General features: G+C 52.8%; 1 protein-coding gene across 1 annotated transcript in view; it reads left to right on the top strand.

Annotated features, from left to right (window-relative positions):
• The window catches only part of SH3BP5 (SH3 domain binding protein 5), a 477,928-nt gene that overhangs the window by 24,025 nt on the left and 440,625 nt on the right, over positions 1 to 13,278 (top strand). Inside the window, exon 2 of the mRNA XM_069648745.1 lies at positions 12,071 to 12,133. Coding sequence (XP_069504846.1) covers positions 12,071 to 12,133 — 63 coding nt within the window. The remainder of the gene's footprint in view (positions 1 to 12,070; positions 12,134 to 13,278) is intronic.

Here is a 13,278-nt window from a genome sequence, read left to right as displayed (position 1 = left end):
GCAGTAACGCTCATCTTCCAGCTCTTGCTTGGTCTTCCATGGCTGGGGGCAGGTTCTGGGTTGTGATACGGGCCTGCAACGGGATCACGTGACCTTCGGTACGTGTTAGCATGCATGGCCTCCCCAGCTGTTCAGTGACCGGGGGGTCTCTGCCGTTGGTGTGTTTCCGCGTCAGCAGGTCCGCTCCTCGCTTGTCGCTGATATAGCTCTCTGGGTTCTTGGATTTCTTGTGGTTGTCCCGCACGGGGTCAGGCGACTCCACAGCCGAGCATTGAAAAGATCCATGGTTGGGCTGGCTTTCATTGTGATGGGCAGTGGGTTCCAGTGGAGCAGGGCGAGTGGGGAGAAAGAGCGCAAGTGAGAGGAGGCACAGGGAGGGTGTAGAATAGTGAGGTGGCGCGCAGAGGGGTACTGGAGGGAAACGGATGGTGAGTAACTGAGATACAATCAGACAAGTACTGATTAGCAACACCATGTATAGCTTACTACACTAGAAGTTACCTGAACAGAGAGCCTTTGTGCATGGAGAGCCAACCAGCATGCTGTCTCGGTTGAGCCCAGTTTGTGTGGATTTCAGCTTCTTTGTCCAAGTCATAATAATTACACGTGTTTTTCCTAGCCAGCTGTCAGTCATCAATATTGGGTCCAACTCCACAGCCATTGTGTGTTGATATTTTTCCAATGGAACAAATGGGCATGGCAATTTATTTGGCCTCTTAATATAGGAAATTCCTAGGGGTTTGCATACTCTGCCTGCACTTTAGCAACGCTGCTCTGGTACCATCTGGAGCCCTTTTATTCCAGCCAAAAACACTTCTTGTTTAAAAACGCAGTCTAAATCCTCCCACATGGGAACACCCCTCCTTTTGTTATGAGTCTCTGGGAAAAGGGAACACCACACCCGAATGTGCAATGCATTTATAAATGGGGCGGCAGCCGAGGACTAAGCTCCCTGTGCAGCTGGAGAGGCATATATCTTGAAAGTACATGGTTTGTCCAAGCACATGCTCTTTAGTCTTTAACCTGCACAGCGGATGCCAGCCTCTTCTGCAGTCGGGGGCTCTCATATGCATGAAAAACGGCCGGATGTGTGTGCCCCTTGGCAATGGAGGACAGGGGTCGGTGTGGCCAGGATCAGGAATTAAGCTGTTTTTTCAATTCAGAAGTTTACCTTTAAAGGAAAGAAATGCAGCCTAAATCAAGTTTAGCATGGGAAGACCTTCTGTGTAGTCACTCAGTAGGACATGGCTTTGGGTCTTTCTATTATTCGATATAAACGCCCCGTGCAATGTGTTGCATAATGAGGACCCACATGTAATTGGATAATGCCCCAGTGAGTACCAGGTCCATGGCAGATCATGGAGTGGGCTTTTTCTGGTGACCTTTGCACTCACTGGGGTAAAGATGTGATGAGTGAGAACTGACGGATCTCAGAGACATTGAGAAGCGATTTTTGGTGTGTGTGTGCTCTTAACACTCAAATTAGGTGCCAGAGTACCAACCCTGCATGCTTGTTCTCGGAGCCTTTGCGTCTGGGATGCAGGTAAAAAGCTTTTATTTTCCACGTCTGAAAGTTTCAGCTTAAAAGCTGGGCATTTTTGTTTTATTGTTCATTTATAACGCATTTAATATCAGCGAGTGGTTTCTAAGCCAGGATCGGGATTCGAACCTGCATTGAGACGCATTGTCTTGTTTCTAAGACAAACACGTTGCCCCCGAGCTATCCTTCCTCCCCTATCTCACGCAGTACTGTTAAAAAAAAAAAAAGTCTCCAAGGAAAGCACATGTTTGTAAAATGTTCGCATTCAGTTTCCAGCCATATGATGTTTAACCTGCAGCATGATCTCAGCATGATCTCAGCATGATCTCAGCCTTGGCCGAGGCCTGTTACGTTATGGGAAGCATTAACTTTTTGGATCAGAGAAAAGGCTGACTGAGATATACCCTCCTCACTGTCAGGGGTGGATTGGAAACCAAAGGAGGCCCTGGAAATAATTTTCAAAGTGGCCCCACATTACATATTTTCAGCGAGCACAACCCTTTTCCTATGGGAACATTTGGAACTATCACACAAAAGAGGTCCAGGGTGCAGAGGCCTACTGGGAGTTCCCTATAGGCCAGTCCACCCCTGCTCATTATGTTGGTTGGGGACTGGAAGCCCTCTCAAAACTCACTCTAACTTGCACTGTGCTCTCCCTATTAGTCCCTGCTGGGACCTTTGCCCTCTGGCCCTCTGAACAGCATTTGGCAGGCATAAGAGAAGCGATCGGCTTAGTGGCTCCAACCGGCCTCCTCCCACCTGGCAGTCACAGCGCCACAGGCCTAAAAGAACTCTGCCCCCTCCCTCTTCACTCCCCCAGTGTTGAGGCAGCTCCATAGGTTTGGCTTCAGAATGTTGCTGAAACCCTGGAGGGGGGTTCTTTGCACAAAGCTCTATGGAATGCCAAGGAGGAAAGATAAAAGCTGCAGTGAGGATTCCTCGAAGGGCCCCTCAAAGCAGGGCACATCTTCACTTGCACTAAAGAGGTGCCATGGCTGCAGGAAGGTGAGGAGAAGTATGCTGCCGGTGAAAGAAAGAGGGCTAGAGGCGGGAGGATGTGCAAGCGAACAGCACCGCCATCTTGAGTTTGCAGTATCTCGAGCCCGTTCAGAGGTACTGAACTCTGGTGGAGCTCTCTGGAAAGCTCTGTGCAACAGCTACATAATGAACCAAGCCACAGGGGACATATGGTTGCCTTGCATGGTGATAGACGTGTTGAGTGAATACATGCCCTGCAAGGTTTTGCCTCATTTTTCATTTTTTGATAGTCACATTTGAATTAGTCTCTTCCATTTTCTGATTTGTTGGGACCTACACGTGGTCAAGCTTGTCCTTCCCTTTCCCACAAGTTAGATTGTGTTGCATCTCGTGGGAAGCACGTCAGCTTTCCTGGCTCACGTGCCCACTTCTTTCTTACATTTGGAGTTTAAGAGTGGCGTCCATTACACACACATGTCTATATGGGGCAGGCACCCAGCCCACCAGAGAGGATATTCAGAACATGGGAAATCACATATGACTAGGATATACATGGACCACACACCCATATGATGGTCCCTAGAATGAAATGCTGGCCTGACTTCAGTTAAGGTAAATCGGGTGCCCACTATACCAACAACCATAAATGCAAGTGACACTAATGGGCATCTTAGTTGGTAGAGAGGATTAGGATGAATCTGGCAGGAAATATACACCACTGTCTCGGTATTGCCATCTCGTCCCATGTCACCAGGAGCAACTTTATCCCGGCTTGGCTTTTTAGCCAACGTCGCTTTGCACGGTGTGCCTTGTATGTTTCCCTTTTTCATTGTGAGAATGGGCCTACAAGTTCCAGTATGCATAGCGACTTCGGCTACAAATCCAGAGGTGAACCAAGATGCACCATTCCTCACCCAATAGCTGCGGCCGCTGTAGAACATGAATATGGAGGCTTGCAAGAATACTAGCTATGCTGTTATGGATCTCTGCGTATATGTGAGCCCTCGGGCTCCAGGGACCGGAATCTGGCACACTTATATATTCTAAACACACACACAAAAGAGAGTGCCAAGAAACCACGCAGGTGGCAACAGTGCGTGGTATAAGAACCTTTAACTTAACATAAGGTCTCCCCAAGGGCTCGAAACCCCTCTTTTGCTGAGCTATTCTTTGCTTCAGAGGGCATTCAGGCCCCGCCCCTTCCTGCCAGGATCAGCACTTGCAGGTGTTGCTTCAGGAAGTTGTGGTGATCATCCTTGCCTCTTGGAGACTCTATTGACCTATGCTCAGGGCTTTAAGGGGGCCGGGGCCAGCCAGGGCGGGCCCTGGCAGTGATGGCTCCCGAGCTGGGGCCCTGCCGGAGTCAACCCCCAACTAACCCCAGCTAGCCGATGCCTCAGGCAGCCTGTGTAGAGGCTGCATACGAGCTGCTTGCAGGTGTCAGCACTTCGATTTAGTTAAAAGAATAGGCAGTGCCGGCTGCCTGATGTCTATGTACTAGAATCAGGAGGTGGGTGGGACGGCCCAGCTCTCCTTTTGTTTCGAGTAACTAACTAGTCATCACCCAGCATGACGCTAGTTACTCGAAAACAAAAGGAGGGACTGGGCCCTCCAGCCCTCCTCCTGTTTCCAGTATAGACCTTTCACTCAAGGAGCCTGTGGTTAAAGCGCGCTCCTTGAATGAAAGGGCTGCCTGCTGCTTGTGAGCTAGGGAACACTGGTGTCACACTGTTTGGTGCGCCCAGCCCCTTCTTTTGTCTAAAAGAAGGGGCTGTGCGCATCAAAGTTAATTAATGCCAGTGTGCTCCAGCTCCAACTTTTACCAGCCGCCCCCCTCCTCTGCCCAAAATCGAGGGGTCGGGGGGCTCTCGTTAGGGGGCGTGTCCTTTGGCCACACCCCCTAACTAGGCCCCCCCCTCGATTTCCAATCCCACTTAAAGCGCTGCCGATGCTGCATAAAGAAGGGAATGCTGTAGGCTCGAGAGTGTTGGGGGTCTGTCCTTGGCCCCCCCAGGCGTGCCCGTGAGCCCCCAACCCAACAGAGCTCAGACTCACACGTCCGTTAGGTTCGGGCTCCCCGGTCGCTCTGCGGTTCCGGGAACGCCCCGTTTATTTAAGCCGCACGCGGCGATGTGCAACGTCACGCCGCCGCGTGCGCAGCCCTTACGGGGCAACGCCACACTCCTCCTTTTTCAGGAGGACACACAATTACTTTATTAGTTAAACGCAACATATCACACAGCAAACAACTTGCCCATCCTGGACCCAGGCCTCTTTAATGTCAGCCCCCTCACCCCGGACGACTCTCCAACTGTCCCAACACATACTCACTGAGGTAAGCGGGTTTCCCTCGCCCAGTCCTCTGGGGGTACCTCCCGCTCACCTCCGGCACCGGCAGTCCGTCAACAGTAGCCTCCCGACACGGAGAGATCGGGGCACCGAGAGGGGGGGGCCATCTTCCTCAGGGATCTCGGCGACACCAGGGTCCAGAGGGGGTTCAGTTCTCGAGTCCCCCAGCTTCTTGAAGAAGCTGACGTTGCGGGTGACAGCCGTCCGCCCATCGGAGGCCGTCACAATTGACCCCTTCACAGCGACCACATCCAGGGGCGCCGGTTCATAAGGCAGTGACAACTTCCCGTGAGGATGGCGGTTCCGGATGAGCACCTCATCCCCGGGTTCCAGCCGCTGGGGCCGCAGGCCCCGTCGCACGTTCTCTTGGCTGATCCTGGCCAGTCGGTCGGCCTCCACCTGCTGGTCGTTGATAACCCCAGGCTCTCTCTCCTGTACCTCCGGCAGTAGACCCCGGGGGCATCGCCGGAACAGCACTTCCGCCGGGGCGACACCAGTGGAGGCATGTGGGGTGGTGCGATACACTCGCAGGAATTGATACAAGGCCCGTTGGAGGGGCTGGCCTTGTCCTTGCGCAATCCGAAATGTCTTGTTTAGTGTTCGCTTTGAAATGGCGACCCATTGTCCGAGCACAGCGTCAGGGGAAACCCATGGGTTGCAAAGATCTTTTCCACGCCGACCACCACATGCTCGAATGCCACTGATTCCACGAACTCCACCTCGGGGTACCGGGAGTACTCATCGACTATGGCCAGAAAATGGGTGCCCACGGACGTGGACCCAAAGTCGGCATGTACGACCTCCCAGGGCCTGGTCCCCCGAGGCATTGCTTCGATAGCTGGTTCCCTCTGCACCGGGGAGGCTGCCTGGCACCATACACAGGCCGCCACAAAGTCATCGACCCTTTTCTCTAGCTCCGGGAACCAGACCTTCATCCGCAGCCTCGCCTTCGTCTTGGCAGCACCCTGATGTCCGTGATGGGCCAAAGCGATCACCTCGCCCACTTTGGAGTGGGGGACCACTATGCGATCCCCCCGGAGCAGGAGCCCCGACTCAGAGAAGGACAGCTCATCTTTCACCTTCCATAGCTGTTCAAGGGCGGTCTTCGCCTCATGGGTCCGCCCTGCGAGAGCTTCCAAGACAAGCTTCCAGGACCCGCTCTGCATCGACTGCTTCAGTATCTGGAAGCACCCATCCTCGGCCGCCGCGGCCTCCAGCTCCGACAGGGGCAGTGCATTTGGTGTTGCTCCCTCCACCACCATCCGGACATGGTCGTCCGCTTCTTCTGCACAGGTGTCTCCTGCCACTCCCCCATGCACTCCGGGATGCCGGGAAAGGAAGTCCGCTGCATTGTTGGCCCCTGGCCGGTATACCAGCGTGACCCCGTATTCAAGCAATGCGAGCATCCATCTTTCAATTCTGGGCTGGGGCTTAGATGACGAGCCCGCCAGAATCGGGAGCAGGGGTTTATGATCAGTCACCACAGTCACCGGACGTCCCAGCACATATAGGCGAAAATGTCGGCATCCCCACAAGACCGCCAGGGCCTCCCTCTCGATCTGGGAGTTACCGCTGCTCCGTTTCCGAGAGCGCCTTACTGGCGTATGCAACGGGCCGGAGGTTTCCTTCACGGTCCACCTGGGTCAGGACCGCCCCCAGGCCAAACGGGCTGGCGTCGACCACGATCTCCGAGGGTAGCGCCGGGTCGAAGAACGCCATGGTGTCCTCCGTTGTTAGGGCGCCTTTGATGTCCTCGAACGCCGACTGTTCCAGTGGACCCCATGCCAGGCAGTATCTTTCTTGGTAAGAGCTCTGAGCGGCTCAGACCTCGAGGCCAGGTTTTGGATAAACCGACCACAGTAGGTCACCATGCCCAGAAAACTTCTCACTTCCGACACGGATTCCGGGGGCTGTGCACTCTTAATGTCCTGAACCTTCCGTGGGTCGGGTGACACCCCACCCTCCTTGAACACGAACCCAAAGAATTCTATTGATGGGCGCAGGAATTCGCATTTGTCCCTATGGAGGGTGAGGCCCAATGACTGCAGTCTCTCGAAGGTTTTGGCCAGGCGCTTCAGGTGGATCACCTCCGTGTTGGCAAACACCAAAATGTCATCACTGATGTTGAGCACCCCTTCAAGATCAGCAAGTGCACCCCGGATAATGTTCTGAAACACCTCGGCAGCCGACGAAACCCCAAAACTCAACCTCTTGTACCTGTAGAGTCCCCGGTGGGTGGTGAATGTCGTTATGTACCGGGACTCAGGATGGAGGACAACTTGATGGTACCCTGCTCTGAGGTCGAGTTTGGAGAAGAATCTGGCCCCCTGTACCTCAGCAATTATGTCATCGATGGTCGGGGTCAGGTGTCGCTCCCTTTTTATGGCCTTGTTGGGCAGCCTCATGTCCACGCAGATGCGAACGGCGTCCGGCTGTTTTGGTTTCCTGGCCACGACAATGGGGGACACCCATGGTGTTGGGCCTTCCACCTTCTCGATGATGTCCAAGGCCACCAGGTTGTCCAGTTCCTTATCGACTTGCTCTCTCAGATGAAAAGGAACTCTCTGGTGTTTCAGGGCGATAGGTTGTACTGAGTCGTCAATGTATAGCCGGACTGGATCACCGGTCATTCTCCCAATGCCATTGAACAGGGCTGCGTACTTGTCCAGTAGATCGTTGATGTCTTCCAGGTATACTGAGTACGCAAAACTCACTATCCCGAGTGCCTCCGCAGCCGCGCAGCTTAGCAGGGTGTTGTTGCTTATGGGGGTGAACTAGAATCGGGCTCTGATCTTCGATCCTTCATGCTCCACCTTCGCCACGAACGCTCCATCCAGCGGTATGGGCTCGAGTCCACCGAAGGCGAAGATGCGAGCTCTTGGCGCAGCCAGGTTCGGCAATGGGTCAAGAGCGTCATAATGTCCCCTAGCCATGACATTGACCGATGCCCCTGTGTCCACCAGCACGGGGACAGGCGAGCGGTTCACCTCCACTACGCATCTTGGCTGCCTTCTGCTTTTGCCTTTCAGGACCCCCATGCTTGAGACGAAGAAGATGTTTTCCTCCTCCTCTGCTTCAGCCTCCTCTGCCTGAGCCTCCTCTTCCGCTTGATCCACCTGGGCCACGTTGGATGGCCGGGTTTGACGCGGAGTCCAGACTCGGGCAGGACCTCTGGGTACCATGACAGGTAGCGCCGACTTGCACACTCTCGCGAAGTGATCCGGCAGGCCACTTCGGCCACATGTTCTTCCTGCGGCTGGGCACTCTGTGGAGTGGGGGAGGTCATAGCCACATTTCTGGCATGACTCCCCCGACCTTCCTGCCCTGTCTCGGGGGGCTCCGCCAGGCCTTCTCGTTCCTCTGCCGCCCCGCCACACAGCACACATCTCTTCGGCTTTGATCGAGCGTGAGCCTGCTTCCATCTTGCTCGCCCGTGCCTCAGCCACTTCGTGATATCGACCCAGTTCTAGTATACGGTGCAGAGTGATTCCCGGCTCCCTGAGGACCTGTCTCCTCAGTTTGCCGGAGGAGCATGCTTGGATCAGCATTGTCCGTATCATGTCCTCCGCGTCCCCCCACGCGCACCCTTGGGAGAGGCGGCGTAGGCGGCCGTAAAACGTGTCCAAAGTCTCATCATCCTTCTGCTTGGCCGACAGCATCACGAATCTCTCGAAGTCCACGTTGGCAAGTGGAAGGAAGTGCGCAAGGAGAGCCGCTTTCGCCGCACCATAGGTCTGGTCCACCGGAGTCAGCGACTCGAAGATCTCCTGAACCGCGGCTCCCGCCGAATACAGCATGGTGGCTACCATGCTGTCATCATCATCCACTCGAGCAGCCCTGAAGTACATGTCCAGGCGGGCCACCCACCTCCTCCATCGGGGCTCCAAACTGGATGGAGGGCCCGTAGGATCGAATTCTGGTATCGGTTGCAGGGCCACCTGGGCTCTAGCTTGAGCCATGATGGGGCCGACAGGCTGTGCCCCTAGTGGTGCCTGTGGTGCAGGCCCCTGATTTCCCGGTGGCAGCGGTTGCAGAGCTGCCGGCTGGGCCGCCTGACCTTCGTCCTGAGATTCCTCCCCAGGATCCGCGGTGTCACCGTCCTGGTCACTGTCGGACATGGGACTGAGCGCACAGGCACCCCACTACCAGACCTGAGGCCGCAACTCAGATTCCCACCACCACCATGCGGAAGGATGCAGATGCTGAAAGATGCAGAAGACCTCTGAAAACTGCCACCACCTTGTGATGATGAAGAGGATCAAAACAGTGTCCTGATGATGAAGGGGGCGAGGAAGTGCCTTGTTGCCACCTTGCAGCAAAGCACTGCTGTGTAGAGGTCCCAAAAATTGAGCCACGTGGATGGACTAGGCTAAGCAGGCCCTGCCATCTTAGCCCTTGTCCTGGCTAACACTCGACGTAACAATCCCAAAATTTAATGAAAATTCACAAAATGGGCATGGGCGTGTGGATCATGTCCTCAGCACCCACAAGATCCAAAAATTAGACCCGGATCACCTTCTCGGTCCGAACCGGAGCTCCGAGAAGTTCCGCGGCCTCGTCTGCAAAATGGCCGCCAGCCGCATGTGCGGTCCGCAGCCACGGCATGAAACGAAACGTCCGTGAACGTTCCGATCGTTTCAGAAAAATTCCGGACGCCTTTCACCGCCGGGCCCGGGCATCCGACATCACTCGTCGCCACTGTTGGGGGTCTGTCCTTGGCCCCCCCAGGCGTGCCCGTGAGCCCCCAACCCAACAGAGCTCAGACTCACACGTCCGTTAGGTTCGGGCTCCCCGGTCGCTCTGCGGTTCCGGGAACGCCCCGTTTATTTAAGCCGCACGCGGCGACGTGCAACGTCACGCCGCCGCGTGCGCAGCCCTTACGGGGCAACGCCACAGAGAGCATTTAAAAGCTGACTTGCTACCGCCAATGAACCCAGACTCTGCCTTTCCACCTCTGACTTCTTCCCGAGGGTCGCGTTAAAAACAGGTCCCTCTGTTTTGTGAGCAAAGTCTTCTGTACGGCTTGCCTGGCTCATCCAAGCTGGCCTGTTATTCCACAGCTCGGACATTCTGCTCTTCTTCTGCTTGACGTCTGGCCATTCCATCTAGGAGGTTGTCTTGCCTGCTAGCCAGTCCTTCTCTGTACAGGCCCTCCGCTTCTGGAATTCACTGTCCATTACTATCAACGAACATCAATGATTTCATTTTTTTCCCCCACAGCGAAGGTTCCATTTGGGCAAAAAATAACCTTGGGCACCAGAAACGTGCCCCTCATCCCTCAATTGAGGACCTTTCCCGATAAACAGAGCATTACCTGGACGTGCTTTGATTTTAGAACATGTCTTGGAAGTGGGGCCATTTAACGCACAATAGGCCTGTGGCATTGGTGTCAACTACTCGCGACATAGTGATTAATGTGACCCACATTGCCCCACACTTGTTTGTCAGGCCAGCCATTTTGACTTTGCACTATTACCCTCTTGGCTAATTAATCTGAGCCCCTTTTTTGCGAGTTCTAGCAGCACGCATGATGCCGATGGCCCGGTTTGCCTTCCACCCACATATCCTGTGTCTTAAGTGCTGTCATCTATTACAGCACCAAAGTGCCAGGGTATCGGGTAATAATGTCCCCAGACCGGGAAAAGCCATGGGTGTCATGATATATGGTGACATTATGTATGGGGATGAGTTGCGGGGATGCCACCTGCTCCCCTTGTAAAAGAAAACCCCAAAAAGTCGGAGGTTGTAGGGGTGTGTCCCGCATGTTCATTGTAATAAGGTCTCCACAAAAAAACAGCGACTTTTTTGTCAGGAGACATTTTTGTGGGGACAGTATTACATGGAACCTGTGCCAGGCAATGGTGAGCGTATGGAATGGAAATCTTCAGGTGGAAAGTGCTAATGTGGACATATATCGCTTGCCCAATAGAAATCTATCTTGGATCATGTTGGTGGGTTCCTGTAGGCCGCCTCTGTGGGATTGTGTGTCCATACAACATTACCATGGCACGATAGCACTGTGGTACCCAGGGGTGGACGGCACTCTAGGGAACACTGGAGATTTCCCGGGAGGCCTCTCCACCCTCGATCTCGTGTGTGGTATTTCAAAATGTTCTCATCAGAAAAGGGTTGGGCTTGTTGAAAATGTATAATATGGGGTCACTCTGAAAATTATTTCCAGGGCCTCTTTTGGTTCCCAGTAAACCCCTGGTGGTACCATCACCAAGGCGGTAGCACCACCTGGACTGGAGCCGCACACTGCCTGTGTATGAATAAAGCACTCCGTGCTAAGTTACTAATTAAAATAATGAGAATGTGTGTACAGTTCATGAGCCACTACTTTGGAATCCAAAAATTCTAGTAATTGAATGCAAGCAACATTTATATCAAACATAATATCACTTTTATATAGTGCTTGCTTCAGGCCCGATTCATCCCACTAGTAAGCGCTTATAAAGTAGGTGTTCATATTAATCCATTTAGTGGTATGATAATCTGGCATTATGGGACGTTGGGCCGACTCGGTGAGAATTCATATCCGAGGCAGATGGCGACTCTTGCGATTAACTTGCCGAGCTATCGAACCAGCTATACCCTATGTTAGATGGGCTGCATGTGTTTTCCCAAGGCTGCATGTTACTAATATAAAGCAGTAGCAGATGTGCTTCTAGAGGGAAAGCAATCAAAGACATGTTGTGCACTCTAAAAAGGAACAGGTTTTGTGATGTTGAGGATCTCCCACCAGATCTGGCCCTTAAAATTCATGAGTCATATGATAAAAGCCATGAGAGTTGTCAACTTGCAGGGGGTTGCTATGTGGCAAGTAGTTGTTTCACCTTAACCTATAATTTAAGCACTGTTGTTTGCAGCAGAAACCTCTGAAAAATCGGATTCTTGCAAGGCAGTTTCAACAGTTAAGATCTCCAGGCGCAATGCTCTGATCCCTAATGGCTTGAAGGAAAGAATGAATTGGCCACCAATGGTTTTCAAAATACTGCATAACTTTAGCACAACGGCCCTTTAAGCATTGGCAGTGCAGTGGAGGATTTCTGAGAGCTATTTCCACATGCCTGTTTCCATTTAACATTCCAGCCGAGGCCCGGGCTCCATCAAGATATAGTTATTAAAAAAATGGCAGGGCCTCGTCCCGGTCCTGCTGGCAGTGCGTGTCCGATTTCATGTGTGTTTGTTTTTCATTTGCAGGGGGAGCTGGAAAAGCTGAACCAGTCCACAGACGACATCAACCGGAGGGAAACGGAACTCGAGGTACCTCTTCGCGCTTCTCTGCAAGTGCCTGGTAGTGGGGGTGGGGGGCTAGTGACTTTGGGGCGCCTCCAGCTGCTGAGGGCAGCCCGCCGCCTTCTTGACAGGAAAGGCAGCAAGCAATTCTAAAGGGAGAACGTACCTGCTTATTTGTAGTTGGGAATGTTGTTGACACTGAGTCCTAGGAGAATTGCCTCCTGATGCAAAACAACTAGGCGTTGACGTAAACACACTACAGCCCCCAGAATGCATCTCTTTGTTAAATGAAAGCTGCGACTGAAAAAGTGGTGTTCAAGTGACAGGAAGTATAGCTGCCAAGCTTCCCAGTTCTCTGCGTGACAGCTCGAGTCAGCGCTTTATTTTCCAATTGCATGCTAGAACTTGTAATTTCGCTTTTTACCATGTAAGGATGGGCCTACAAATCCCAGCGTGCAGTGGGGGGAATGTGACATGTATGGAAGTGGGCAATTTGGCTGCTATGGAAGTAGTAGTATGTTCACCATGCTTCTGCAACACTCGTAGAGGAATTCCAGAATCGAGCTCAAAAGCTGGGCGCCTGGACGTTTTCAGCCTGGAGGACCCACTTTTATGAATTTAGGGTGATAAGCAGAAACAAAAATAGGGCTGCAATGTAAAGACTTCCTGTAACAGGCTTAATGTGTCAAACAGTCCATTGAATGAAACGAGAGAAATGTAGTACCTGTGAAATAGGGCTGTGCAAATCGGTACTGGCTTGTCAGCAGTCGGTCTGGGGTTCGGTTCCCCAGCACAGGGCAATTTTTAAAAAAAAAGACACAGATATCGTATTTTTTACTTTGCCTCATGCTGGGGATTTGATCCCAAGCCCTGTCGATGACAAGCCAGTGTTCCATCTAACTGTGTCATTAGGGAGACGTGGGATTACTTTTTTCTTTCTTTCTTTCAATGGACTGCTTGACACATAGAGCCTGTGTCAAGCAGGACATGAATCAGGGCTTGCGTTGAATCCCCAGCACTGGCCAATAAAAAAAGAAAACTGACAGTGAGGAAAGCCACGTGTTTTATTGTCCTGTGTTATGGTCACTTCAGGACCCGCCCATCATTTGGGTCACGTCCATCCGTAGGCCACACCCCTTCGTTACAGCCCCCCTCGATGTTTCGCCCCACTT

The sequence above is a fragment of the Ambystoma mexicanum genome, chromosome 2q (assembly GCF_040938575.1).
Source record: "Ambystoma mexicanum isolate Mex_15411 chromosome 2q, UKY_AmexF1_1, whole genome shotgun sequence".
NCBI lineage: Eukaryota > Metazoa > Chordata > Amphibia > Caudata > Ambystomatidae > Ambystoma > Ambystoma mexicanum.
This window is presented reverse-complemented; position numbering and strand designations above follow the sequence as displayed.